Below are 26,095 nucleotides of genomic sequence, written 5' to 3'. Positions count from 1 at the left end.
CAGTCAGCAGATGTGTTTTCTAAAGCAGTGTTTGTGCCCGGTGGGTGTTTATCGGAAGCGTTCTGATGCAGTCGTGAGAACGAATGAGTCCATCTGCTTCCCTCAAGGCATGTTAAGGATTGTTTACTCTGCAACTTTCATTTCTCGGCTACTTTTCATTCATCAGAATCACACTTTTTCCCCCCTCTCTCTTGTTTGTGCAAGAAATGCAAATTAGAGCAAGCAATAGAAGTCTTTACTTTTTCTTTGAATTTCTCCGTCCTTCTTTGTATCCCTCCGACCGACATCCACTCCCCATTCATTCCTTAAATCCTTTGATCACGCTCTATCCTTTACGCCATCTTTTAATTCCTCTAATCCAACCCCTCTGTTACCGGTGTCTCTTTTGCCTCATTTACACTTTCTCCCGTTGTGTCCGTCCTTCCAGCTCGTCCACAGCCCACCAGCCGACCCATGGTTCCTCAGAAAGATGTCCAGGCCCGCCAGGTTTTGCTGTCGTGGGAGCCCGGCAGCGACGGCCTGTCTCCTGTGCGTTACTACACGGTGCAGCTCAGAGAGCTCCCTGAGAACAACTGGACAGTCCACTCTGCCTCCGTCAACCACGAGGCCACCTCCTACATAGTGTCAAGGTAGAGTTGAGGATTTCATCCCCTTTGTTACAACAAATGTTGTCTTTTTTCTACTTGTTCTCATCAGACGTAGAGGGTGATACTAAATGAAACAACACTTTATCTTTTCACAGTCCCCACTGCTACGTTCACTTAAATATTCCCTCGGCTGCAGTATAGTTGGAAGATCAACAACATCCTAATACAGAATAATGTTCTCAGTGTGGTTTAGAACATTAACAACGGTATAGTCAAACACATGTAGGGCGGTAGGAATTCAGCATATGCAGCAATCAGCAATGAGGTCTCGTTTTGGTTGAGATCTGTTTCTAGTAGATTCTTGAAAAACAGTAGCTCATACGGTGCGACTTCATTATTTTTTTTGATATCTGTGACTTAAAGGGTCGTAGTTTATCATCAAGATTGATGTGCTTTCCTGTGCTTCCATCCTCAAGGCTGAAGCCCTTCACATCCTATCAGTTCAGAGTAAAAGCCACCAATGACATCGGGGACAGCGAGTACAGCGAGGAGAGCGAAGCCATCACGACACTACAGGACGGTAAGAGTGACATCACAAGATTCCCGCCATTAATATCTGACCAGTAAATTAACTTGGAATAGTTTGATATTTTCTTTAATGTGCTTATTTGCATTCTTGCCAAGTGTTAGATTCTTAAGATTGACACCACTTTCATGTCTGTGAGGTAATCACAAGGCTACAGCCAGTAGTCGGTTAGCTTAGCTTAGCATAAAGACTGGATTGAAGGTAAAACAATCTAGCAAACCAGCACTCGTAAAGCTCACGTATGTGTCATGTGTTGAATCTGTCCAAGTGCAAAAACGACATGTGGTCCTATGGGACGTGATGTGCCCGGACAATTTATTGGCTGGAGCAGTGATTCTCCATTGGTTGCCTGGAAACGTCACAGTGTTGACAAGACTCCAGGAAGTCACTGCGCCCAAGAAATAGTCCTGTAAAGACAAAGATGTCAAACTATGCATCTTCTGTAATGTGCTGTATGTTTAATACAGAGATATTTCAAATATACCCTATGCTGATATACTTTATGTACGATATTAACACTACACACTTCTGTATCACTCTGAAATGAGTTTAATGTCTGCTAGAATTAGCCTATTGTTGTGATCCAGACACTACTGGCAAAGGCAGCAGGTGATGTCATGTGTGCACCATCTGCAGTTACCACAAGACAAGAGGACGGCATTAAAACCTTGGCAGAGTTTGCCCGTCTGTGCTTTAACCGACTAAAGAAATGTCCTCTTTCCAACTGCTATTTTTGACTCATCTGTCAGCGCTTGTTCTGTTGCAGCTATTGTGTGTTTATGCTCCATGAATGCCACTGCACCTGGATAGATTTAGCACCTTGAATTGTGCACATTTTCAGGTCAATTTAGCCCATTAATCTCCATTTTTATTGCCTCAGCGCCTGACGAAGTACCCACGATCCTCTCTGTCACACCGCACACAACAACGTCCGTGCTGATCCGCTGGCAGGTAAGAGGAGACAGTATACATACTGGGTTTTTATATGTTTCATTGTTTGCAAAATCAGTGCAAGACTAAGAAAGTGGCCTCTAATGAGAGACCACGGCAGTACACAGAGAAGATCTATACTTCCAGTTTAACAAAAAACACTCGCACCTGAATTCACAGGCAGTAAAGAGGAAAACTGGAGGCTCTAAGCCACGATTTCACTTTTATGGAGAACACTTGTAGAGTTTATAAGGACAGAGAGGTAGTTGTTTGCTTCTCCCCTCTGGCCCTGCTCTCTCATGTTCTACAACAGGGGATTTCTCTTTGTGAGTCATGCGTGGGTGAGCTCAGTCTGGGGAGATGTTTTTTTTTGTTTAAACTACTGTAAGTCGCTTCAATGATGGTAAATTGTGCCTCATTTCCACTAGATTGTTCAGCTAGACTCAACCTTTTTTTTAGTACCCCCTCAGTGAAGGCAGGATTCTCAGTTGATCAGCATGAAACTGCCTTGAAATCATGTTCAACACGAAACTTGCCTAATTCTTTTATTGGCAACCAAAAAGAGAAACGTCTGCACTTTGCCAAGTTTACAGTGTAGTTTTGGGGGCTACCATTTATTAGAAATCTGGGTCAATAAATACAAAAGAAAATGCTTTTTTTACTAACAGTAGCTTGGCTATTTTAAAAATGGCGGATTTGTGCAGCATGTCCCGTGTCTACAATTCTAGTGATAATTCTCTCTGACCAATCAGTGGCCTGAAGTGTTTGGGAGAGCAATTTGAACCTAAACTGAGGTTCTACCAAAACAAGTACCAGGTGCTTTCCATTAATTGTGCTAATGGGACACCAAAAAGTTAAGTTAAGTTTTAAAAGCCGTAGCGTTCAGTGGAAATGCAGCATTGGAGACAAAACACAGAGTGCTAGAGTGGAAATTTTACATTAAAGGAACATACAAGTTAAATGCATATTTAGGCGAAATTAGCAATTTATATGATGGCATTAAAACTTAAAAAGTGGGTCACATGCAGTATTCAAAGCCATTTCTTGGGCTCAGTTCTGCAGAGAAGTGCCACATTACACCATAACTCTCCATCTTCTCCCTTGCAGCACCCCTCTGAGGAGAAGATAAATGGAATCTTATTGGGCTTTCGGATTCGATATCGTGAGCTGCTGTACGACCGTCTCCGCAGTTACTCTCTTCACACCATCAACAGTATGTCCACCTGGGGTGAGCTCACTGGTGAGGCATTACCGCAGCTAACGTGACAAATCGCAGTATTTTACCACCTGTGCTGTTGCTTCAGTACACAAATACATTTTGCAGAACATTTTTCATTTAGAACTGTCAGTATGTTGCATTAATTGTACATTAAGTACGCTATTTAAAGCTCTATAATAATGAATCAACATCAAAATTCATTCAGCAATAGTATGTTGGGAATAAAAAGTGTTATCTATCTGCGTTAGTTCAGGAACAATTTCACACAAGACTGTCACGGTTGATTACTCCTCTGGAGTCAATGCAACACCATTTTTCCCATCAGAGGAAAAACCTATTCTGTCTCCAAGCTCTCCCAGCTGGTCTTGACACTTCACAGCAAAACACTTCATCTTGTGATCAGTAGCTATCAGCTGCAAGATATCATTAGGTTTATTCAGTCGCTGCTCTGTTTCCAGTGCGCAGTGTAACCTAGCCTATAATTTTGCTCTCGAGTCATCCTGACGCTCACTCTATGATCACTGTGATTGTTTTTTGTTTTTTTTATTACCAAAGTGAAGGGTTTCTCCACAAGGAAATTGACTTTGGACACTAAGCCATCTCCTCTCTCACATGTTACCTCTTTTCTAACGCTCTTTTTTTCCACCTCTTCTCCGCAGCACCCTACAGCATCCAGAACCTGAGTGATTCCACTCTGACCCAGCATGAGTTGGACAGTAAGTTTTTCTTTTGTCTCACAAAAACACACATTCAAATATGTTATCAATGATTAAATCCCCAAAATGAATTCGGTTTTTAAAGCCATCTTATACATATGTTCTCAAGTGCCCTGCCGAAGAGCAGCCTCGGGCAAATTAACACAACATTTGGTCGATTACATTCACATCGCATCGGTACAAACTGTCCACAGGAATGATTGGACACTGAGCCCACAAGCTCGCATATTCCAACACACTTGGTTTGCTTATGTCAGCCTATTTGGATTAGCATTTCAAAAGCAGATGGCCACATATTTCTCCTGCACACTTGAAATTATTAACAGAATACGGAAAATCGGTGTTCCGTTCCAAGAAGTAGTGTTGTGAGGACGAGTAGGCCACCAGTGAGAGATCTTTATCCTTATTACTGCATTCCCAAGTTTTACAAATTGTTTGAAGCACCTGGAGAGAGGTTTAGGGATGTGGGATGGGGCGGAAGGAATATTGGAAGTACAATTCCTAACTTTGTATCCCTGGTTGTTTACTTCTACCGCAGAGCTAAGTAAACATAAACGCTATGAGATACGCATGAGTGTGTACAACGCTGTGGGGGAGGGGCCAACCAGTCCGCCACAGGAGGTGTTTGTGGGAGAAGCAGGTATGTACTGTAGTTGTATTGTTGGTATTGTAGTTTTTTGTGCAATACAATGAAGCTAACAATCATTTATGATACAGAAGAAATGTCCTTGTCTTGTATAGTATGGTTCATTTGTGTGATGGCCTTCAACAGTGCCTACAGCCCCACCCCAGAATGTGGTCATTCAGTCCGCAACAGCCACCCAGCTGGACGTGACATGGGACCCTCCTCCTGTGGATGCACAGAATGGAGACATCCAGGGCTACAAGGTCAGATTCACATGTTCATTCATTTTTTTTAATTAATATTTTATTGAGTTTTCAGAAAATGCTTACAGCAACAAAAGACATTCAACATGAACCAGAAAACGACAATTATATCTACATTTATATCTATATAACTATATTTAATACAGTTAAAGGATTAATAAATAGGTTTATAATAAAATAAATGAAAGTATAAAGTAATACTTAAATGTAAATACTAACAAAATAAAACAATCTAAATAGATACTAGTAATTAACACTAAATACAGAATAAAAAAATAAATACACAAATATTTTCAAAACAGTGCCAATAATAGGGTTCTATCAGTCACAAGCTACTAGTTCAGAGTTCCCCATTTAGCCATTTACACTTACACCTTTCACAAAACCGTATGTCCTATCGTGAATTTTCACCCACCTGATCCTCAGGTCAGGACAAGGGAAGAACATCTGAATAGGCCCTAAAGATGTACCCTCACTGCAACTAATTGAAAGGTAAAAATGTACAAGCTGTGCATGGCTGTAATCAGCCAGCAAACTGTCAACTTGGCCTTCAAACCCATCTATGAGAGAAAACTATCGTCAGGAATTTGAATTCTTCTCTCATATCAGCTCGTATTGGCCATATTTCATGCTGACTAGAAACAAAAACAAACATTTTCATATTACGGTAATATTGGAGAAGACAACGTCAACATAAACAGCTGCGTTTCCATATCCCATTTAGCACCTCAACTTTTTGTTCAATCACATTTCATATTCTTTCATATTGGACCCAGGAGCAAAACCTTTAATGGGCCTACTTCACAATAAGGCAACAACATTGTCTTCAGTTTTTTATCTTTATATAAATATTCAAATCTGTCTTGTGGTTCACAAGAGACTACAGCAATTTGATGTTAATCACCATTAAATGCACTTTGACAATAAAAACACTGTGCAATAATGGTTAATATAGTTTTTTTTTTCTGGTAAATATTATATTTCAGTTATTGTGTTTTTCTACTGTTTTTATTGCTTATTTATAATACTGTTTTTATTTTATTTTTATTTTTATTTTTATTTTCTTTTTTATTTTTATCTGTGCACTTTCTTTACTAAGCCTGCAAATTTCCCGCTGCGGGACTAATAAAGGATTTCACATTTAGCAAAGACCGTTTTCCAGAGGGGCTTCCAATGAAAGGTTTAGTCTGTTGCTCAAGAAAACCTTTACAGGGAATGAAATGAAACTGCTCTCCCCTAAGGGAGTTTGAAACGGGAGTGAGTCTCATAGAAGCAGAAATATCTGTTTTCCCTGAACAGCATCTGTATAATAATCATTCATGACTTTTATTCCATTTAGGTCTACTTCTGGGAATTCCAGCGTAAGAATGAGACGGAGCGGCTGCGGACTCTGTTCATGCCGGAAGGAGGGGTGAAGCTGAAGAACCTGACCGGTTACACCACCTATATGATCAGTGTAGCGCCCTTCAATGCAGCGGGGGACGGACCTCGCAGCCCACCGACAAGGGGACGCACTCAGCAAGCGGGTACGTCTTTTTGTTCACTGTGAAGCAAGACTACTGCAATCGAGCAATATAGCAGAACAAATACCAAGATGGAGAGGTACTGAGATAAAGAAGACAAGCTGAAGACAAATGAGGCAACAGGGCGACATGACTAAAGCGGATAAATTAGAATCACGTACAGCCATGTTTATTCATTTGTCATATTTATGAGCTGGAGGTGGTGCTGCTGATGCTGGAGAACTCTTAGTGTTTTCTCAAAGTGGATGAGTCAAGTATGAGGAAAGAATTTGATGTGAAGATGATGCTAATCGTCTCTGTCAGCATGCCAAACGATGTTAGCGGAACCACACACTGAGCATAAGTTCCTAATCAGCAAACCCACTCTGAACCCATTTGCTGAAGCTCCTGTTTTGTCTGAAAAGTAGACGGTATGAAAATTACTTTGAGCAAGCCTTTCTCTCTAAAGGCTTCGTTATTTGTACACAGAATCACTGCCAAACCGCCCCCTTACCCATCCCGTTCTCTCTCTTTTTCTTAATTTTTCTTTCTTTTTTTAAACCCCTGTGTAAAAGAAGCCATTTTTACAATTTTGGTGCATTTCGATATTGAAGCTTGGCCCAGCAAGAATGAAAAAAAAAGAGCATGTTCACAGCCTCTTGGTGTCTTTCCCTCTTGGGCCACTGTCTTGAGAGGAGGAAGCAGATGACAAGCCGGAAGGGGGAGGAGGGAGGAGCGCCGTGGAGATAGTTATCCCATCTTTTTAGAAGACAAAGGAGCTTTGTCTCTTGCAAGCGTCTCAACTTCTGCTTGACAAGCTAAGAGACAACGGGGCAAACTGTGTCGAGCTCAGTGGTGTCACATGCTCAGACAGCTGTGATGGGGCCTGGAGGCTGAGGATTGTCATTGTGATAGTGAATAAGTATGGCCTAGTTCAGATAGGGATGTCTAGCCTTTTAACCTGTATGAAACATATCGAAAATGTGATGTCAACCAAATCAAGTCAGTTCAGCTGAACAAAGACACAGACTCACTGCAGAGCACTGGAACCAGTCTCAGACAATATCTTTCAGATGCAGAACTGCAGCAACAACAATTTAAGAACTGCAGTTTTGGATGTGCAGTTATAAAAGCTACAGCACTTTTTTCAATTTTGCCAAATACACAAAGAAAACTGCAGCTTTAGAAAAAAAAGAAAAAGAGAAAAAACTGCATCTGTAACTGTCATAGCGTCTAGGATGCACAGATGTTAATATTTCCGTAGCTATTTTGTTATTTGCCCTCATGGGAAACTTTTTCTTGTTGTGGTTACTCTGGTTACCGCAGAAGTGCCATGAGGTGTTTTACATCCACTCAAAACATTGTTACTTATACTAGTTATCATTTACAGAAGGTTAAACTAAGTTGATTTACTAAATCGTTCGTTTCAGTTCTGAAAACTTTCTTATTAGCCTTTGTAGAAAATCTGTCAAAACTTGTTCTATGCAGTTTCAAAATGTAGTTCTCATATATAAAGTATTCATCAATAGAAAGTGATCCTGACCTTTTGCCATTTGGCTATCTTTTAGTTATCTAAACTTTTATATCTGTAATGTGCCCTCTGTCACACAAACAGACACATTTTACTACCAAAACCTCCAAAATCCTTTACGCATCCTTCATTTATTGACTATTGCATCATCTAACCTTTGACCTCTGAATGTTCCAGCTCCCAGTGCTCCAAGCTTCATCCACTTCAGTGAGCTGACCACCACCTCGGTCAACGTGTCCTGGGGCGAGCCCACCTTCCCCAATGGCATAATTGAGGGCTACCGTCTGGTCTACGAGCCCTGCACACCGGTAGATGGTGAGCTCTCAGTCTGACCCTTCTTCACCTGCTCAAATCGACTGCTGGCTTCTGCTAAAGCTTTATGCACACAACAAGATGTAACAGGATTATCAATAACGCTGTGTAGAATTTGACTTTTGTTTGGCTCAATGTAACTAAATCTTGTGGTGTGCATTTTATTCTTGGGCTGTAAGCAAATCATCACCTTGACCTTAACAGCTTGTATGTCATTGCAACCTTTTATTTTTATAAATCTTCTATTATCATCGTAAATGATTCGTGACTCCAGAGTCAAAATGTGAACATATTTCCCGCTACTAATTCCATGACTGTGTGTGTGTGTGTGTGTGTGTGTGTGTGTTGAGTGTGCTCCCACATTGCCTGGCCTGTGTAAGACCTGCTCTAAATGTGGTTTGTTTGTCTAGAGTCTTCAGTGGCCTGTGCCGACTGTCTCCACTCCCCCTCCCCCCCAGGCGTCAGTAAGACAGTGACGGTGGATGTGAAGGGGAGCGGCCCGCTCTGGTTGAAGCTCAGAGACCTGGCCGACGGCATCACATACAACTTCCGCATCCGGGCCAAGACTTTCATCTACGGGCCCGAAGTGGAGGCCAACATCACCACCGGCCCGGGAGAAGGTTTGTTTATGGAAAATGTAATGTTTTTGAATTCTTCATTTGAAATGCTTTACTTCAACACTTGATTATTCTTCCTTCAGGAGCCCCAGGACCCCCCGGAGAACCCTTTATCACACGCTATGGTTCGGCCCTGACCATCCACTGGACCAGCGGGGACCCAGGACGAGCTCCCATTACGCGCTACGTGATCGAGGCCAGACCTTCAGGTGGGCGCCTCAGATGCATAATAGCCGGGTCACACTACCTGTATGAGCAGCGCGGCTCAGAAATCCTAGGGATTCAAGGTCTCATCTATTGGTTCACAGAAAAAATAGAGTGAATATGATCTATGACATTAGAGCAGCAACAGCTTGGTGTCTATATCTGTGGAACATGTCTCAGAAATGAAAAAGAGAAATCTATTTTAAACTCAGAACTTCTGTTTTTGTTTCGAAATAAAAGCCCTCTAGGCTCTTTCTTTGGACAGAATCCCTTTGTTTACGCAAGGCTTTTATTTTTGAAATATTTGCAAGACAATTTTGTCATACGCAGATGCTCGCACAGCTCGGTGAATGGCGTACTGGCTTTTTAATTGTGGCTTGTTATTATTATTTACAAATGAGCACATGCTCTGGCAGCAGCAGCATCAACAGCTGATCACCACTTCAGTCTTGGTTTTGTTAACCTTGCCTTATTTTAGCCTCCTTGATGCTTTGATTAAATAAAGTGGTGTAAAGTGTCAACATCTGCTGCCCCGCAGTCTGTCTCACCGGTATTTTAATGGGTTATTGATCGTGGCGCTGCAGTTGGGACAATCAGCATCAGGTTTCAGTTGTGATTGACAGGCCCTGGCAGGGTTAAGGGGGTGATGGATGGTAGCTGACTCTCAGGGAGGGTTGTGTTTCACTACTTTTTAAGGTAAAAGTGAAGGGGGTTCTTAGTGCTAGATTTTTAAGAGGATTAGCAACACTATTGATGGTAATATATTGCATAGATTGATAGTTAAACTGACTTCACTCAGCCCCATCCCCCCCTCATCTTCTCGTCTCCGTATGCCAAGGGCCATAAAACTCTGCAGTGTCGTATAACTTGATGACTTGTTTTTGTCTTTAAATCTAATTACGTCAGCTTTTCTAACTTTGCCAAAGTTTAGCAACGAGTCGGATTAACTCCGGAGCTTGTTTATGTACGTGTACCCCCATTAAAGGAGTCAAACTTACATTGATGTTTACAAGCAGCGAGGTGTAATAAATAGTCTCTGGCAGGATTTCCAAAGCTAAGCACCTAACGTTGCTTCATTTGAGATATATGGCTGCAACTATATTTATGATGTAGATTTGGTTGCTGTTAATTTTACGGGAGCAGTGGAATTGATGGATTGTGTAATATTTGCAGGAATTATGAATCACCTTGGTAGCTGCCAGCCAGACCGGAGCCTTATATCAAACAAAACAGCCGACCTGTTAACGAAGACATATTGACATTGTTCAGATGTTTTACAAGTTTCAGTTTCTCCTTAAACCCATACTCACCCCAAAACGCAACTTTACAGATGAGGGATTGTGGGATATCCTAATCAAGGACATCCCCAAGGAAGTAACATCGCACACGTTCAACATGGACATCCTGAAGCAGGGCGTCAGTTATGACTTCAGGGTAATTGGAGTGAACGACTACGGCTACGGCTCCCCCAGTCTACCTTCTCCTTCCATATCTGGTGAGCTTTCATGTATTTCTTGATTGTAAAATTCAAATTACATTAATTTTGCAGACTTAATTAAATTCCCTAAGGTTATTCAGACATCACAGAAATATGTCCAGTTGTTTTTTAACAACCATGACTTCCAATTTTCTGTGTTTTTTTTGTCCAGCCCAAAAAGTAGCGCCCTTCTACGAGGAGTGGTGGTTCCTGGTTGTGGTGGCTCTGGTGGGCCTCATCTTCATCCTGCTGCTGGTCTTCATCCTCATTATCAGGGGACAGAGCAAGAAGTACGCCAAGAAGTCTGAATCAGGTGAGTGCACACAATTAAATGTACAGTTTCTAACTAGACACTATAGCTTTTAATGAAGTCTTCTACCTTCTAGTGGCACGGACCGCCAAGAATCTGATGAATTGTCTTTTTCTTATAAATTAGTCTCAAAGTGATTTGTAGTTTTCAAATACTGAGCAGTGAACATGAGGTAACTTTTATTGAGAGGGTCATAGTGAAATTTGGAACGATAAGCAAGAGAATGAGTATAGGGAGAGAGAAAAAAAAGCAGGAGAAAGGCGGCCATACATCCATTCAGTGCAGCTCTGACATCAGCGGGTATTTCCCTCAACTCAGCATTTCTGCCATCGCTGTTTAGCTGCCAGGCGGGGGGGGGGGGGGGGGGGGTCCCTGCGGGTCACTGCCCATCTTTCTGACTGACGGAGGAAAAACAAGAGGTTCCTTCTCACTCTAACACAAAGACGCTCTCAAAGCCTCCATATTCCCCACCAGGAATCTGGCCCAGGCCACCGGACCTACCCAGTGTGTTTCTTTTCCCTTTCTTTTTCTGTGTGTTTGCGTAACCGCCAATTGGCCATGAGTAGCCCCGGAGCAACCACGGAGGTCCTGGCCTCGCTGTGGTCGCTCATAAGTCTTGAGGATGACTGAAAGTGTTTTTGAACCTGAAGCATGGCAAGCAACAGCGCCTCCAAACATTAATCTAGTGTAGAGCAGCATGGCCAGTCTGTCACTCTCACTTTATAGTGTGTTGGCGGTTTGATTAATCGTGAGGGACACTTGGGAGTCGATGCAAAAGAGTTGTGTTATTGCCCGTTCATCTGTGATGCACAGTGTTTACACAGGGAGGAAGACTCATCTGTCATATTCTGACGTGTTTTGTTACATGCCTTTCCATGAGTTTGGTGTCATCTGTGCTCATAACTTAAAACTCTGTCTTTTGTCATAAGACATTTAAGTCTTTCTCTCTTCTTTTTTTGCACTATAGATCTCATTGTGAAAGGTCCCTGCTTTTAACACATAAGAAACAAAGATGTAGACATAATTGATGTGACTTGATGTCAATTCAGGAATATGTCAACATTTTTTGAAATAGGCTTATTTGCTTTTTTTTGCAAAAGTCACAAAAATGAGTTCTTGAGAGTTTACTTGGACTTGAAACGTTTTGCAAATGTTTGACCTGTTAATGTGCCAAAAAAAATTATTATTAAAAAGACAGCACATGGCCAAACACCTTTTTCACAGCTGTATATTTAAAGCTGCGCTATTGACACGATGCATGGCTTCGTAACAAAAAATCCCCGATCGCCATTTAAGACCAGAAGTCTTCAGTTCTCTTTATGTAGACTTGTCGTCGAGGACTTGATGCATCTCTACGATTCACTCATTCATTATTTTTCTTCAGATGGTTCATCCGTCCATGTTTTCATTTAAAATCATTATTTAATGATTTAAGTCATCCTTCCTTATTCCCTAATTAAGTTCACTCACTCACCGCTCCATTAGTCCCCCGGTACACTAACCTGCCTGTCCGTCCGGCCTGTGGTCACACAGTGTCTCTGTACGTTTGTCCAGGCAACAACTCCAACTGCAACGCTCTGACCCACGGAGACCTGGTCAGCCTGGACGAAGGTCGATTCCCCGCTCTGGAGCTCAACAACCGAAGGCTGTCGGTGAAGAACTCATTCTGCCGGAAGAACGGCGTCTACACCAGGTCAGTGATCTACCCAGCTTATGAGCCGGCAAATATAAAGGGCAGATTATATTTAAACTAGAGGACACAATTAAATAACCATATGGTAAAATAATTGGATTATCTGTGGAAACATTGTCATATCTGTAGGAAAAAAAAACCTTGCCTCCTGACAACTTAACTCAAATCCACTCTTCCTGCTCTAAAAGCAGCATATAAAAGACTTTTAATGAGCTTCTGTGTTTCAGTGAATCCCAGCTACAGGACATGAGACCATGACCTTGTTAATAATATCACTCTGACTGACACATGTGCTAAGAACACCGCAGAGACATAAACCCACTTTTGGATCCAACTGTACACTTTGCATTAGATCATTAATACCTGTTCAGGTAAGAGGTGGATTTAGAGACGGCTGCGGTCGTGCTGTGGCGAACAGTTGAAAGGTTTGTGGTAGTTTTTCAGAAGTACCTGTATCTCATATGGGTGTCATAGCTTTCTGTAGTGGTACTGAATGGGAGATGTGATTCGAGGGGAGACAGGTGCACTCGGATGTTTCACCAAATTTCATTAACATCCTCCGTGTGTGCAAATGTGCACGAGTCTGCGTGTCCATATTGTGAAGAAGTGCATTGTTTTGTGTATGAGAACGTGTGAGGAACTCGTAAAGGTGTGTGCATCTGTAGGTGTGGACGTGAGCGCGGCCTCGAGAACAGATCAAAGCCGCTCCGGGTCTTTGAGGAGCTTCCAGGGCAGCTTCCTATTATGTCTCCGGGCTCGAAGGGGGGGGAGGCGGGGAGTGAAAGAATGCACAGATGTACTTTCAGACTCAGCACTCTTTGAACTCAGCCCACAGCGGAGGGAATCCAAATCCCAACACCTGAGCCCCCCCGATTATAGATTAATGCCACATCTTGATCTCCCGTCTCAGAATACCAAAGACAGGATGAAGTCCCCTGCCTGATACCGGGATCAGAAATCAAACATTCCTAATCCCACTGTGTTCCTTCTAACTCAGAGCCGTGTCAGACAGCAAATGTCATTCATGTTTGATTTTGGATACAGAGATTTTCTCTTTGTGGGGATCATTTGTCCAGAGTTTAACAAAAGGGGCCGATATGCATGAGAGTACATTTTAAGCACCATCACCGGGAAGTCAGTGAAGTTCACTTTGAGTGACTAACAACTTGATACTACTTAGATTGTCAATGTACCTTTTCAGCACCTTAAGAAGGTTAAAATGAATGATTAGAATCGTTACATACATGATTTATCCGTTTCACTTCACATTGCTGATTTTAGTTTAAAATAATCAATTTAGGTATTATGCGGTCCTACAGTTTATGTCAGACATTAGCAGTCCAGATCCACTCTGACAGCACATACACTCCTCCTTGGACTCACTCACAGGAGTCCAAATGTGTTTCGGGCTTGAGGTTTTACTGCTGTTATGATAAGAGGAACGGATTAACAGCATCATTCCCGTATGTCTTTGCATCCTCTTCTTTCAATAGTTTGAAATTCACTTTGACACATTGGTTGGGGGGTTACTTGGTGAAGTAATTCAGTTTAGATTAAGATGGTTTTAAACACTGCCGAGTGACAAAGCTCTTGAACACTTCAGACATGTTAATGAGTCCCCACAGGCGATCGTAGCAAGAGGAGAGTCTGATAATGAGTGTAGACCAGAGGCAGATTTGATTTCCCCCCCCGTTCTCATTTCTTCCCCGACGCGCTGTTGACTGGATTTTGCTACGAGAGGATTAAGTAGTGGACCCTTCTCTGTCCAAGTGAGAGCGCTGATAAATAATTCACACCACACTCAACAGTGTAAGAGAGTCAAGGAGAAGAGGTGAAAGTGTTGTTGAGCTTACTCAGTGTGTTTAAACAGGCAGTTCATCATAATGGCCCAGTGGCCTCACAAAAAGCATTTCTTCTTCTTTTTCTTAGAAAACATTGTATCTCTGGGGATATTTAACTTGGCCATTATTTTAAAAAGTGCTAAATGGTGTTAATTAGTAGTTTTTCATCACTTTAAAGTATTCAAAACGTTGTTTTAATGCTATTGCTCAAAACGTTGTTTTAATGCTATATATTTAATGCTATGTCTATTCATCAAGTAGTCGATTGACAGAAATTTACAAACTTTTAAATGCTTTATTGTCATTAATTTAGTTGATTAATTATGTAATGACTGCATTCATAACCCCCAATGTAACAGTTGATGATAATATAGTGCAAATTACAATCATAAAGAGAACATTTTGTAATAGAGTAGAGCAAAAACAAGTAAACAAAGTACATCCTTAACACGGTGAGGCTCAGTGAGCATTTTCATTTTCACCTAAGGAAGGACAGGAGAGATATACATACATGTATATCACACATAACCAAACATGTATGCACATGAATATCTATCTGCAAGCACATGACAACAGTTAATATTGAGTAGGATTATATTCTTAGTCCTTTTAATTGGCCCCATTAGTTCCTTACATTTGTCTGTATGGAGTTCCTTCCAACTCTAATTTCTTGTTTATTTTTTTAAAAGAAGTACATTTTAATATAGCCTACAAAGTAAATATCCATCCTTTTTATCCCTTATTTTACAACACCAAATAAGATAAACAAAATACATTCCTTGTTAATATTTTAAGTAGTCAGCACAGTCATATAATATGTCTGCACAGCCTGAGAGTTCTGTTGAACATCCTCAAATATGACACAAATTAATAAACCTGTATTGTGTTGTATATATGTAGCTCACTACTGTTCACTTTTCACTGCACTCAAGTTAAGTGAATTAACTCTAATTTAAAGTGTAATTGAATTACAGCTTGCTTTGTGATTTCGCTGTGGAGTTTTCCATTTTGTCCACACCATACTCTAAATACTAGTGAAAACTGCTGGAATTTACCCACAACATTTTTGAAATGCTTTCGAGATGTATTTATTTGGGAAAAATGCTAATGTGGTTTTCGATGAGCAAAGCGGCTGTGTTTGTGCTGCAGCCGCTCCGCTGGCAGCGCCAGGCGGCCGACACTATGGGCTGGAAAGTCAACAGGAGTCAGCATGTCCCAGTAGACTCAGCCAAACCAGCACCAATCAGCACAAACAGATGGGTGTTTGTTTAGCAGGACCGGCGACTGTGGAAAGTACGGAGGAGCTTAGGCACGTTTTTTTTCTCCTCTCATATTTATTTAAAGAACCACTGACTAGAGCACACCATTTTAGGGAATGTTTTTCCAGTATTTCATCTTTCTCTGCATTCTTTTTTCCTCACTCCTTTTCTCTTTCAGCTTTCAGCTTTCAGATTCACTCAACACCTCTCCTCGACCCCGGTCTCACTTCACCCGCCTTACTTTGCTCAGTCCTATCACTTACACTCTTTAAACATACATCTGAATGACATATTTGATCGCCGCAGGATGCCACTGACAGTCTAATCCGTGCAATCGTTCATGTGAGCTCTGATAACATTTGCCTGAGCGAAGCCTGAGGCTGCCGTTTTGTTTGATGACCCCTTGAGAATCCCAAGAGTTCAGTTTCTAATTTAGTCACAAGGGCCCAGCGGTTTGACGTTCCACAGCCCAACAGAGCCATCTCATGAGTGTCCCATGATTCTCATCAGGCTGCACTCCTACACACTCAGACAGACAGTGATACATGAGAAACTAAGAGGAAGTGCTTACAGTGGTGACTCAGACATTAGTGAGAATGGGGAATGCCTCCAGTCATTGCATAGCTTTGCTTGTGAATCAGAGATTGATTGAATATGATTTCTGGATTCAATAAAGAAGGCCAAATTACTCTTTAAAGGACACCAATGTGGTTAATTTCTGGGATCTAAGAACAATGCAGCATCCATACAAAAAAGATGGGACAAGAAATTAAAGCGTTCAGAGCAAAATCACAAGCAGTTTAACCATAATATCTTAACTACCTATTTGGAGGTGAACCTGAAGGTGACCGCAGCAGACATTTCTGTATTTATCCGAAATTTCACAGGAAAACTGTGCACAATTAGTTCTGGAAGTCAATGCTAAACAAAGAAATTCAGTCTGCAAACTGTGATGGATTCACATCAGGCAGTTTTGTAAAATAATTATAACTTGCCCCCGTTGTTTTATTATCAGTGTGTTCCCAGAACTCAGCAAATACTTTGATAAGTAAAATGTTATTAGGCTCAGTAGGAATTCGGCAAAAAAAATACAAAATTAAGACCAGGTTGAGATAAACTGGAGCTATCCTTTGATTTTCAATTAATTGGAAATGGTTGTCATGAAATGCAAGAAAAAGAGTAAACAAAATTCTTCTGATGAATCATTCCAATAGTCTGTCCTCATCTCTGCCCAGGTCTCCTCCTAGGCCCAGTCCGGGCAGTCTTCACTATTCAGACGAGGACGTCAGCACAAAGTACAACGACCTGATCCCTGCAGAGAGCAGCAGTCTGACTGAAAAACCCTCCGAGATCTCAGACTCACAGGTGCAGTAGCAAGTCTCCTTTTTTTATGCTACATCTTGTCTGGTGTTTGTCTGTCAAATGTTGTCCGTCCGTCTGCATTAAGTGTGTCTTTGTTAAATGTTTGTACCCGTCCGTGTGTGCACACTGTCATCTCCTTGAATTCCTTGCGAATTCAGCTTCTTGCATTGTGGGCTGTACAGTACAGTGTTTTGTGTCAGTTCATTCTGTCTTTCCTCTGTCATTCACCTGAATGCCGTTCGCCCCGCAGAGGTCGTAAGATACATTAGAGCAATGCACCAGGAGAGATGAGAGATTAATGGCTCTGCTCGCTGGCGGGCGAGCAGTTTTTAGACCAGGCAGTGGCCTGTGGAGAATGTCACTCTGCAGACATCCACCTGCGATCCAGGCCACTGCACTCAGCCTCAGCACTCGTTATGTAAGACGACGAGAGCACATGCAAAGCTAGTTACCCATTGGTAAGAACCGCTCCAACAGCCAGGCAGCCGAGCAAACTTTCCTACTGAATTTTCTGCAAGTCAGGGTCAGAGTCAGTAAAACTCATCTCGGAGGAAGACTTAAAATACTGTATTGGCTTTTCACTCCTCCATTGTGGCAGAACCCTAGCCTCATTAGCGTTGCAGGAAGTCAGATATCTTAGTTTTGAATCTCTTGGGAATTCCAAAGGGTTCTTGGCAGACACTGCCAGGACTGATAAATGAACAAGTACCACTCGAGTGTCTAACTTGTGGCATTTGCTATGTGCTGAGCCAAACTGCTTTTGCCCAGTAAGTGAGTGCAATCGATAAATTCAGACTTTCTCTCTGTCCCTCTCTGTCTCTTTCCATTGATCAGTCTGTGTGCCGCCCTCATGTCTCTGATTTCCTGTCTATTTCTATTTCATTTTGGGGACTTTCCTTTATTCTCAAGTTGTTGTTTTTTTTAAATCTGAATTGTTTTCTTCCCCGATGTCTTATATGTACATATGTTGTTTCTGTTTTTGGTTTATGTCGCCTCCCTCCCAGTCTCTCTGTGGTTTGGGTGAACCATCTTGCGTGGTGCAGTCTGGTTTTGATCCCAGTCAGATGAAAGCTTCAGGGGAGGGGGTAGTAGTCCTGATTCCCTTGCTTTCAGGCTTCCTTCAATTTTCCCTTTTATCTGCAAATTCTTTACTTTTGGGCATTTCTCAAAATGATCTTGGAACATCTCTCAGCTAGCTACGTCCCCAGTGTGAATTCCGCAGCCAGACATCTCTCCCCACCTGGGCTTATCGGGACCTAAAGCCCATTTCCAGATCAAATGAAAATCTCCCAACAATGAATCGCTACGGACAGGACCTTTCGCAGCACGATAACATTCCCTCAAATGAAATAATTTTGTCATTTCATCGCCCGTCTGACATATCTACCGTCCGCACTTGTGTATTGTCAAACATGGCAGTAGTGCAGTAGGCGATGACGAAGCCCGCCCGGTGCCACACTGCACATTGGAGGGGCTGACGTTGACTTTGATGGGCTTCGCCACACAGAGCCCTGCCTGTTACCCTACGGCTCGTCTGCCAGGCCCCTGACAGGCCGCCATATCAGCACCCAATGGTGCTTCGGAAGAATCCAGGAATGCTCTTTGAAGTTTTATTGAGCGGATAACTCTGAGCTATCAGTATGACATTGTGCTGTCTGTCCTTTAATCCCCGGGGGCTCCGCCAGCAGGTATAAGTTGACTATTGTACTCGTCCTCAAGAGGGGATTTGGAGGAAGCTAACATTGACTTTGGCAAGGCGGCAAGGCCACCATTACTGCTCTGCCCCCCCTGCAGATAGTTCCCTATTGACTTTTTGTCCCTTAAGAGTAGAGGCTCTCTCATTTTGCAAGGTTGCCTCTGTGGCACTGTCTTTATGTGTCATTTAAGACCGAAACCCTTCAATGATAGATGATCTCATCTGTGAGTCAGAGATGGATCGTCGATCACGCTCTCTCTGCAGAGGGGCATTCCGTGGGAGAGGAATGAAAATGTCTGCTTTCTGTTAATTGCTCTCTCTCCCTTTCTTCCTATCTGACTCTGTTTATCTCACCCTTTCACCACCCTCCGACCCCCCCACCCCCCTGTCTCTCCGACTACTGTAGCTCCTTTTTGGCTGGGGCTCAACTGAGACTCAGCTCTGTAATGTTTGGGTTTGTCTCTAGTGACAACGCACCACTTTGTTGTGACTAGCCCAGTCTGAAGCATGATGTCATAACCCTGAATAAAGGAAAATTATGACTGCAAATAAATTAGATTTCAATTTGATTATAATTTTAAGGCGTGTGTACACAACAGAGAGTAGTGGGTAGTGGATGAAAGTAGGAATTATGAGATTAAAACTAGCCCCTTATTCAGACGGGTGGCAAATTAAGAAAAGAAAGAAAAAATTGCTGGGAACTGCAAAAAAAAGCACACGCTTCCATTACTCTCATTAAACTTGGACAGACAGGGACGGCACTAATGCCCAACAACATCTCAAATCCCTTTACCATAGTTGTTCTGATTGAAGCAGCATAGATTATAGCAGTGAGAGGGGATTGGGGTTTGCTAAGGAGGCCTATATCCCGGCCTTGATGATGAAAAAGTACAAGTTTACTTTGATACGGCGGGCATTTCAGAATGCCAAAAACACAAATTCCTGTTTTTCCTCTACTCTACTCTAATCCTTTTTTTTTTCTACACAGAGATCGCCGAAAGCACACAAAAATGTATGTACCCTGAATGTCACTGGACTGTTTAATCCCCCTCGAGCCCCACATATACTGTCTTTGTCTGCGGGGACCCCTGCTGTGTTCACTTCATCAATGAGAGTGACATAGACAGCCCCCCCCCCTTTTTGTCCCCCTCCACATTGCAATAATCCATAACTAGAGGACAAAGGACTGACCCACTCTGGGGTATTGAGTTATGCATGCATACATTTTGGGGGTAGGGGGCCGTGCTTGTCAGAAGACTGTTGTTTCAGTCTCATGCCGTTATATAAACCATAGCAGAGTCAATTATTGACAAAGCACCTTTAACCTTCGGTTAATCCTAAACTGCTTTGCAGGACATCTTTAGTCATGAATATATAGATACAAACGTATTGCTCTTGTGAAATTTTCAGTTGAACTCTGACTAGACTGAGGTCAAGAGTTCATAGTTCAGGGCGTAGATTGTCTGAACACCTGCTCTGTTTGCCGACAATGACCAATTTATCTACACCAAATGGTAATTTTGTCCAAAATGTAATGCACATCCATTGTTGTATTTTTTTCCTTTTTGTCCCTCTCCCACGTTGTTCTCCCCTCCATGATGTTAGCTATTGTAAACAGTAACCCAGGGCAACTTTATTCTGGTGATGATAAAATAAACTACTGTCAAGAGGTTTCACCAGTTAATTGGATAGATGTCTTAATCGCTTTCTCTGCCTAATTTAACATCGTAACGATGTAAAAATGTGTTATAATTGTTACTGGCAGGCTGGTATGTGTCTATCTAAAACATATCCATGAATGCATAAGATGTGGATTCTCTCGAGGCTGAGGTGCAATGCTGCACTTCATGCCTTCAAGTCTCTTTCTTTCACAGCAGTCAGCTCTAGTAATTAGCTCCTAATGAGTTGAAGTATGGAGCTGTTTCACAGGCCGTGCTGCCCCAGAGGCAGATTGTCAAGCATCTTCACTGTTGGTACCTCAATTGGATCCTTGAGTTATTTCTGTTAAAGACTGTTTATCAACCAAAAGCAAAAAGAAGGACAGATCGCATTGGTTTATACTTGTACGTAGAACATCTCAAAAGTCAGTCCAACTGTTGTGCACACTATACAGCCAAGCAGCCAGGCAACCAACGCTCTTTCCCACTCACACACACACACACACACACACACACACACACACACACACACACACACACACACACACACACACACACACACACAACTGGAGGGGTGTCTCATCTCTCAATGCGGTGCTAATTCTTTTAGAGTGAGGTAATACCACTTGAAGTGGTGCGGTATGTTTTCTTGGTCCACTGTGAATGGATCTTGTTGTTGTGTTGCTAAACACACTTGGGTGACTGGAATGTCTTTCAGCACTGGTTGGCCTCAAGTGTTTACAACTGGGTAACAATATCACAAATGGACAACAAACACAGGAAAGCACTAATGCATCTCAGACCCCTGCTCTCCTTATTGAGAGGAACAGCAATATAAAAGAAAGTTCGAGAAAAAATGTCTGCCTTTGATTAGTTTGTGGGAAAAAAATAGTGGGGGGGGAGGGGATTACTTTCTTTTGTTTAGAACCAAAGAAGATCAAAAAAGCAGGATACTCAATACAAGGTCTATTTGGACATGTATAAACTCTTTTGACAGCTGAAAAAGAAAAAGTCCTCATGAAGGGATTCGGCGTAGGAGACATGTTGAGGCTGAGGGGAAATCTGAGCCGACTGCCACATGCATCACATATGTGCTGTGCATTATGCAGCGTGAGAGCTGTGCTCCGGAGTGCATCCTTCGAGTGCGTGCCAGCAGCCAATGATTCCTGCATGAGAAGATTGAACATGATAATATGAGGGGTGAGAGATAAAGAACCTAGAGACAAGTCACAGTTATCAGCACCATTTTCACGGTGCACTCTTCTGAAAAGAAATAAGCCTCTTTGGGAAATTACCCAGTGACAATTTTGGCAGCGTCGACTGTGTATTAGTTCTCTGTGGCCAGGTGATTAATCACAGGCTGGATAGCCAATTGGCATCTTGCTTTCAGAGCAATTAGTTGACCATGAGCAATCCCAACCGAGTGCTCAATGATCACATTGCTTTTTGTCTGATGCATGGAATGTTACTTGACGTGAATACAATAGTGTTCCTAGCTGTTGGGTCGGTAGGGAGAATGTGCCCAGGGTTATTGTCATTTCTTTACAGATCGCTTGGAGGGAATTCAAACTGATTAAAGAATGAGGAAAATAAATTCTACTTCCTTCCAAATGAACTCCTAAAATAGGAATCTATGTTTGAAAATGCACGACCTATGTTGCTTTTTATTTTCTTTAGCTTTTCACACCATTCACCCAGAATGGCACAAAGGACCGATACATATGTATAACATATCTATGATTATCATCGTCATGACTGGGCCATTTGAATCATTCTGTTATGGTGATGTACTGTAAAACCCATTGTTTTGTTCACCCATAGGAGGCGCTGGTGTTTTCATATGGGACAGGTGGCCTACATACACTTCCACTGCATTTGGTGAGGTTCCTGTGGCTGCTTGCTTTGAATGTTTGTAGCCTGATAGGTGACTGGTTCCTAGTGCTAGTCCCCATCCAATCCTCTCCCTCAGATTCCCATTACAGGTTTTATGTGGTACACTGTGCTACGCATCACCAAACAGCTTCTTGCTGGCGTGGTGGGGAGACAGAGATCTTAGATCCTGAACATACTGATTAAGTCCAGAAGATAAAATTGACCTTTGCCATCTTGTGTTGATGGTCCGTTTCCAATGCACGCTTCAGTAACAAGTCATCCCTCCGTCATCATGCTTTGACCATTTTTGGTGTCCATGTGTTCTTGTGCCGTGTTGTAAATGTAAGTGTGTGTGCATGTGTGTGCTGCTTAGACAGGGACGATTGTGAATTTGACGACTTTGCTCGAAATAATTCAATAACGTCATGTTCATTTACATTTGTAGCCTCAGCATCTCTAACTGCTCCACATGGAAACACTACAGACCTCCCCATGCTAACTCCATACATTAAAGTCTCCTCTTTTTTGTTTTTCTTAACACAGGGCAGCGACAGTGAGTACGAGGTGGACCCCAACCGCCAGAAGACCCACTCCTTCGTCAACCACTACATAAGCGACCCCACCTACTACAACTCCTGGCGGCGCCAACAGAAAGGCATATCCCGGGCACAGGCCTACAGCTACACCGAGTCCGAGTCGGGCGACCCGGATCACTGCGCCCCGCCGCCACTGCCTCCTCTACCTCCACTGCCGCCCCAGCTCAGCTCGCCAAGCCCCCAGCTCAGTTCGCCCAGCCCCCAGCCTCAGCAGGCCCAGGGCCAGCCTCAGGGCCCGCCTCAGGGTCCACCTCAGGTCCCGCCCCAGGGCCAAGGCAGCCTGTTTAGGCCCAAAGGTAGCCGGACTCCGACCCCCTCCCAACAGATCTCCAACCCCCCCAGCCAGCACAGCACCCTCTACAGGCCCCCCAGCAGCCTAGCTCCTGGATCGCGGGCCCCAATCGCTGGCTTCTCCTCCTTTGTGTGAAAAATGCTGAAAAGGACATCCAAACTTCTGGAAATATCTACACACCTCGTGTTGAAGGAGAACACAGAAGCACGCAGTCAACCCATTCAAGCCATTTACGGCTTTCTAGCTTTTGATTCCTTTTTTCTTTTTTTACGTGTTACTGTTCTTTAGTCAGCCTGGATACATGCGGAACAACACTTTTGGAGCACTTTTTTATTGTTTAATGTGTGGAAGTGTGCCAGTGTAGATTTCTCTCACCAGATGATCAAATACTCTCTGCATCATTGTTTTGTTTATATTTTGCTATTTGAACTATTTGCATGCATGACTTTTTCTCCCTTTTTTTGTTACTCTTCTTTGGAAACATTCAAATGGTAATCTCTTTGATTCTGTACAAAGTCACAAGAATCTTTGAAAACACACACGCATATAAATATATACATATATATATATATATATATAAACATATATATAGTAGATGTACCTAAAAGACAAAATCAAGTCAATGCAGAGTCTGCGTTGATGGAGACTGAAATAACAATATGATGGAGCCATATTGTGGAAGTGAAAGGACAAGTGTTTGCTTGGACATGATGAACTGGATGTAAAAACAACAAAAATGAGGACGAACGTGGATGTGGAATTTCATGCCAAATTGAACAAATTTGAACGTGTTGACCGGGGAGCGTTATTAGCGGACATTGGCGAAACAATCATGGGTTCCCATGGAAACAGCTCTCTAGCCTATAGCACACTAATGCAGAGAAAAATCGGACAACTGGCCATGGTGGGTCAAATGTCAAGGACTGTGCCGGGCCTGAGGGATCCTGCAGATATATGGAAATAGTGTATATCTGTTAAAGTGAAAGTGTTTAAGTCGTTTTTGTGTGTTAAAGTGGATCGGAGATGCCTTGATAGAGAAACAATTATTTATGATATCTGGTACCAATTGTTACTGAAACTGCTGATGGTGCCCTGGACTGCGGCATGGTAACGGCTGGCCTCGCGCTCAGAGAGCCTTCTTTTAATCCTGACAGATGTGGGCTGTGAATTCGTTTGCATTCACGACCCATGTTTTCTTTTCACCCTTTGCTGGCTCACATAAACACACACATCAGTCTCATTCTGCATTTGTCCACGGAAATGCTTTGAAGTCCGACTTAAGAGCGTCAGAACTGTCTAAAGAAGACTGACACTGTCACACGTGAGCACAGCTGCTGGTTCTGCTAAAATGTTAACCGTGAGATTTTGATAAGAAACACTTTGTTTTTTTCCTGTTTCCTTCCCTGCTGGTATAACTCTTCTCTGTTTCTGCTCACAATCACGGGGCAGTGCTGAGCCTGCGCCAAGAGATGATGTCATCGAATTGCCTCACCTCTTTCCCTTTTGTGTAATCAAACACGCTGTACTATTCAGGTGTGACTGTATTGTCCCAAATGCTATTTTGCGTGTATGTCTGTCTGTGTGTGTGTGTGTGTGTGTGTGTGTGTGCGTGCGTGTGCATGTGTGCGTGTGATAACACTTCTTGTGCATAAGCTTTACGGATCATTCACTGTGTGTCTGGTTATAAAGAGATTGTCCTGCAGCATCTGTAAACATGCCTGGAGTAACGCCACAGAGGGCTGGCACCGGCCGGCCGTCTGACAGGCGCACTCATAACGCTATAGTGAAGACTCAGTGGTGTGTTCCTAGTTTTCATAGTTAAAAAAAAGGAAAAAAAATCAGCTTTTTTTTTTTTCTCTGTGGGGTGATTTCATTGTACGCAACAAAAGCTTATCATGCAGAATCTGAATGAATATATGATCACAGTACATTTCTGAAATAAATTATTTTTGAATGTTAACAGTTCTGGTGCTCAATTGAAAACTGTATACGAGAGATCAACTTTTACCCACAAGGCCTCTGTGGCTATTCACACATCTAGCAAAGCCATTACCACTGAGAACCCTCTCCTCACCACGACCGCCGCTCTAACACAGTGAATGAAAAAAACATAAACACTAAATTGCACATCAGTAGTCTGCTATTCTCTAATGACGAGAGGAAATAGAGGTTGCCTTGATGTGACCCACTATCACTCCATATCAGCAGTAAATGAAAGAATGTAAACTAAAGGGCTGTTTTTCAGTCTGCATGCACCTTTTTAATTGGTATTTCCAGGTAAACGGTGAACGTGTTTAATTCCGCGGAGTATATCGTGTCACAAAAAGCGCATTACCTTTAATGACAAGTCATGAAAACATCAAAGGGAAGCGTGCATAAATGTGAGAGAGCAAAACGCTCTGTGTATAAATGTGTTTTTTAGCATCAGGTCTGCCTGTGGCTAATTAGTTGATGAAATTCCACCTAACCTTAGTGTTACTCAGGGCAGCAATAAATTGGATCAGTGTAGATGCTGTGAAATCCTGTTATCTGGTTACAAATGTCCCCTCTGGACTTTTTCATCTTCCTCTGCGCTCCAACGCAATTCATTAGCTCATCATTTGTTCCTCGGCCGAATAAACTGGCTCCGTCGGCCCTTTAAACCTATCAGACTGCACATAAAGTGATGCTTGTATGTATTTAAGGCCAAAGCGATGTGTTTGAAAAAAGTACCTGAACTAACAGAGACACACTCGCATGACGGAAGCACAATGTCAGATGGTGTTAGATGCTAATTGGATCACATTCAGCTTGATCCAGGGCTAACCTACTAAACACATAGGCATGAGAAGAGAGGAGATTAGATGGGATGGGACAGAACAGGGAATTGGAACGAGCGCTAATCCCTTTTTTGAAAAACACATGGGAAATTTCCCTCCGACAGAAGAATCACAGACAGGAGGCATTT

General features: G+C 42.5%; 1 protein-coding gene across 1 annotated transcript in view; it reads left to right on the top strand.

Annotated features, from left to right (window-relative positions):
- Positions 1 to 23,361, top strand: part of sdk2b (sidekick cell adhesion molecule 2b) — a 77,427-nt gene extending 54,066 nt beyond the window's left edge. Inside the window, exons 29-44 of the mRNA XM_054598860.1 lie at positions 428 to 629; positions 1,064 to 1,167; positions 2,054 to 2,124; positions 3,211 to 3,343; positions 3,982 to 4,038; positions 4,577 to 4,678; positions 4,811 to 4,926; positions 6,266 to 6,452; positions 8,137 to 8,274; positions 8,730 to 8,891; positions 8,972 to 9,097; positions 10,423 to 10,587; positions 10,742 to 10,882; positions 12,434 to 12,572; positions 16,908 to 17,037; positions 22,804 to 23,361. Coding sequence (XP_054454835.1) covers positions 428 to 629; positions 1,064 to 1,167; positions 2,054 to 2,124; positions 3,211 to 3,343; positions 3,982 to 4,038; positions 4,577 to 4,678; positions 4,811 to 4,926; positions 6,266 to 6,452; positions 8,137 to 8,274; positions 8,730 to 8,891; positions 8,972 to 9,097; positions 10,423 to 10,587; positions 10,742 to 10,882; positions 12,434 to 12,572; positions 16,908 to 17,037; positions 22,804 to 23,283 — 2,453 coding nt within the window. The 3' untranslated portion in view covers positions 23,284 to 23,361. The remainder of the gene's footprint in view (positions 1 to 427; positions 630 to 1,063; positions 1,168 to 2,053; positions 2,125 to 3,210; positions 3,344 to 3,981; positions 4,039 to 4,576; positions 4,679 to 4,810; positions 4,927 to 6,265; positions 6,453 to 8,136; positions 8,275 to 8,729; positions 8,892 to 8,971; positions 9,098 to 10,422; positions 10,588 to 10,741; positions 10,883 to 12,433; positions 12,573 to 16,907; positions 17,038 to 22,803) is intronic.
- Positions 23,362 to 26,095: the final 2,734 nt, after the last annotated feature.

Source organism: Anoplopoma fimbria, chromosome 5 (genome assembly GCF_027596085.1).
Source record: "Anoplopoma fimbria isolate UVic2021 breed Golden Eagle Sablefish chromosome 5, Afim_UVic_2022, whole genome shotgun sequence".
Taxonomy (NCBI): Eukaryota; Metazoa; Chordata; class Actinopteri; order Perciformes; family Anoplopomatidae; genus Anoplopoma; species Anoplopoma fimbria.
This window is presented reverse-complemented; position numbering and strand designations above follow the sequence as displayed.